At 32.8% G+C, this 4,182-nt stretch overlaps 1 protein-coding gene across 4 annotated transcripts in view; it reads left to right on the forward strand.

The window, feature by feature from the left end:
- LOC118744123 (peptidyl-prolyl cis-trans isomerase FKBP8) overlaps positions 1–3,295 on the forward strand; it is a 20,323-nt gene extending 17,028 nt beyond the window's left edge. For all 4 annotated transcript variants that reach the window (XM_036476856.1, XM_036476855.1, XM_036476858.1 and 1 more), the window contains one exon: positions 3,123–3,295. In XM_036476856.1, coding sequence (XP_036332749.1) covers positions 3,123–3,200 — 78 coding nt within the window. In that variant the 3' untranslated portion in view covers positions 3,201–3,295. The remainder of the gene's footprint in view (positions 1–3,122) is intronic.
- Positions 3,296–4,182: the final 887 nt, after the last annotated feature.

Below are 4,182 nucleotides of genomic sequence, written 5' to 3' on the forward strand. Positions count from 1 at the left end.
AAACTGAATATTGCGAAGACAAAATCGATGCTTTTCGGCGGTAGATCTAACTTGGACCTCACTATAGACGGAAGCACCATTCAAGAAGTAGACCAAATAAAATACCTGGGCGTTGTCTTAGATACTAAGTTAAAATTTGATGCACATAGTGATTATATTTGTAAAAAAGTATGTAAAAAAGTTGGTTTTATGTGTAGGATCAGAAATAAGGTATCACTGTGCTGTGATATAAAAATTTATAATGGGATTATCAAGCCTAATTTTGAATATTGTTCTACATACTTTTTTTATGAAGCCAACATAGCATAGATAGAATGCAGAAATTACAGAACAAAGCTATGAGATGTATTCTTAAGTATAATCGTTTAGCATGCGTTAGGGATATGCTTGATACTCTGAAATGGATGTCAGTCAACCAACGTGTGATTTATAATGTAATCTTATTCATTTTCAAAGTTAAAAATCGTATGCTTCCTAGATATCTTACGGCAGAAATTAACTATGTGGCTGATGTTCAGCCATATTTATTAAGAAATAACGCCGATATAAAAAAACCGTCGTATATATCAAGCGCAGCACAAATAGTCTATATATATATATATATATATATATATATTCTATAGATATTTAATTCGCTACCTTATGATATAAAAGAAGATTTAATTTTCAACTCATTTAGAAGAAAGCTTTCAAATTGGGTAAAAGAAAATTTTGTATAACCATCCTTAAACACAAATGGAACATGTATATTTCTATAGTACTAAGTACGAATTGTAAAAAATAGCTTAAAGCTAAATAAATATACTACTACTACTACTAATTGTTTCCGTGTAAAGCCTAAAATTGACGTGGCTCTGACCAGGGTTGCCATTTTGGGCTTTTCCTACCAAAATTGATAGGTTTTTTCTTGTTAGTAGGTTGGTAGGACGCTTAAAATTTTGGTAGGTTTCTTTGCTCAGAAAACAGAAAACACTGTGAGCAGGCTTGCCAAAACAATATCAGTTTTACCCTCATTCTGTTTCTTGGATGGGTCCAACTATTTGCCAAATACCTTAAAAACTCGTTGCTTACTGGTTTAGGCAGAATTTCATCAATTACCTTCGGCGATTCTCTGAACTCCGTATACGTTATAAAAAGTTGTATTCATTGAGTATCTAAAGGGATATGAAGGGACTGAATTGATGGGCATATCGATAATAGTTTCAACCATGACAAGGTAGTTAGACTATTTTAAATGGCACTAGAAGAAAAATTCAAATGCATACTACATAACAAATGGACGTGTTTAGAGAATATGTTATTTTTTATTATACACGAAAATTAAAAAGAAAACGTATTGTTATCCATACATATTTCCAGTAAATCAAAGAATTTCAGAGTTTTTAACCGCAACTAGAAGAAAATAATGGCAAACCCGCAGCGCGCAGATTTTTCCCCCAGCCCGGCGGCTCCTACACCCGGACATTTGGCAAGCCTAACCGTGAGGTTTATTTTTACCTTACTTATTTATGTGTGTTTGTTATTTATGGCCTAAAAACAATTATATTCAACAATTTTTACTGAGCTTGAGGTCGTTTTTAATGAAAAACTATTGTGGAAAAGCAACAACAATTTGAAAAAATGGTAGAAGTGTTAGCTATTTCGGAAATCACCACATTTCCTCATCAGACTTCTTCAGCGGGATTCGACGACCCCAGCTGACTCAGCCAGTTGCCTACGCATTTTGCTAAGTTCGCCTTATTAACTGTTGTTGCTTTTTCCACTTTTTTCATGTGAGCCAACTACAATCAAGCGCAGCTATTCCAGTGGTATTTGAACTTTAAAAACGGCCTCAAGCTCAATAAAAATTGTTGAATATAATTGTTATAAGGCCATAAATAACAAAAACAAATAACTTAAGGATGAGCACACCTAAGAGTTAAATATTCTAAAAATTGAATTATTAACAAAAACCAACAGAACTAACAACCACATGATCAAGTTTAAATAGGTAGGAAAGAAAGTTTTTCAGTGGTAACCCTGGCTCTGACTGAAATATAGTTCTTATCATAACTTTACGGCACTCACATATTGACAAGATCCCATGATTTATCTTAATATTTTTTAATCTTAATTATGTTTTCAAAAATATAGTATATTCTTTAACAAAAACCATATATGTAAATCCCATTTTCAATCTTTGTGCAACATTTGAAAAAAAATCAACAAACTTTCGAGTTTTTTAATTAGATTTTTTTGGAAATATTTTGAGTGTGCAGTTTTGTTCCACATTCAATTTTCAAAGTGCAGGGCTAAATTTGCCCCGACTTACCGTTGATTTGGAAAATCCGAAATTTTTTTTTGTTGACGAGGTCAGTCATTTTCTTCCATATGAAGTATGTTATACGATTTTTTTATATGGAGAAAATGAGCAACATTTTCAACAAAAAAAAAGTTTCCAAAAATCAATGGTAAGTCGGAGCTACTTTAAACTTGCACTTTGTTTTACTAAAATTGAATGCACTACAAAACTGCATACTCACAGTATTTCTAAAAAATCGAATTAAAAAACTCGAATTTTGTTCGAAAATTTGTTGATTTCTTTTTTTTTTGCACTAAGATTGACACTCAGACTTATATGGTTTTTGTTAAGTATGTACCATATTTTTAAAAACAAATAATTAAAATTAACAAATATTAAGATAAATGGTCAAATCTTGTCAATATGTGAGTGGTGTAAGTGATGATAAGCACTATAATTGGGGTGAAATGCGTCAACTTCAATGGTTTTTTTGTTGCATATTATTCGTTTTATACAAAAATTTACCGGAGCCTTGATAATGGATACATTACCTTTTCAACAATACCAAATACGTCTATATTTGGGACAACAAAATTTTTGATTTCGAAGTCGGCGAAAAACTATAGGTGTAAACGAATTCTCATACAAATTTTGATAGATGTTTCACGGGACCGCAAATTTGTGAGGTGTACATTATAGAACTCACTCCGACATTAATTTCAGCCGTCAACGATTTTTAGAATATTCAAGCCTACTCTTTTGTCGAATGTTTGCTTTTGAATTTGGACTCATCTTATGTTACATACCTATATTTATCTGTACACTTTTCCTTTCTTTTTAGCTAAAACTAATAGGCTATTTGATGGGATCTATTTTAATTGGCGTAGCTGGCGTCGCTATATACAGATACAAGTACTAAATGGTTATTAGTTTTCTTTTTATTGTCAAAAATTTGAGAACTGATAAACAGTTTAAAAACAAGGAGAAAATGGTCGGACCTATTTTTGGTTTTATTACTTTATTTTTTATAAAACAAATTTTTAGTATTGCATAGTGTGGGATTTAAGTGTTTTCGTTTGCTATTTATGTTGGTAAATATATTTGGATACAATGGACGTATTGAAAAATATCATTCCACAAAATAAAATGTATTATCACTTCAAGATAACGCCAAAAACAAGGCTGATGTGGCTGCCGGTAGACACAGCATAGGGCTCGTATTGGTGCCACAACGGATCTGATGAACCCCCGCCTCCCCCGTCCTATATAAACTAGATTGTGGAGCTGACATATTTGAGCAATCGTCTTATCTTTATAGCGGCTATATCTCTCAGGTCTCCAACGGTTCCAGCACCCATGAGCCTTAATCTGCTCCTTTCCCGTGCAGGATATTCGCAAAGTAGGTGCCTTGCTGATTCAGGCTCCTCCTCGTATCTGCAGCTCATGTAGAAGTCGTTAAACGGCACCCAACCCTCCGCATACCTACCTAGAGTGATGTAACCTAAGAGCTTTGAGTAGTCCGCTTGCAAACAACGTTGTGATTTTATAATAGTAAGCCATAAATTAAAAAAAAAAAACCTTTACAACAAAACGTAACATCCAAATTGTATATTTATTTTTATTATCTGAAAATGTGGATAAATAAGAGCCTAATAACATTAAAACACAAAATCGCAGTGTGGTAGTTTTTGCAAATTTTATATATAAAAATTTAATATAGGGAGTTTTGAAACAGTAACTTTTACATAGCTAGGTTTTTTTAGCTTTTCGCGTTCTGTCTTCCATGAAGTTTGGTCTGCTTCTTGTTTAAGACGTCTTCCACTAGGCACCGAAACAACCACGTTTTGCAGTTTTTTAAATTCATCAGAAGATGGAGACTTTTGAAAGTGTATAAATACATA

This window comes from Rhagoletis pomonella, unplaced genomic scaffold (assembly GCF_013731165.1).
Source record: "Rhagoletis pomonella isolate Grant_MI unplaced genomic scaffold, Rhpom_1.0 Rhpom_scaffold_00008, whole genome shotgun sequence".
In the NCBI taxonomy this organism is placed as follows: domain Eukaryota; kingdom Metazoa; phylum Arthropoda; class Insecta; order Diptera; family Tephritidae; genus Rhagoletis; species Rhagoletis pomonella.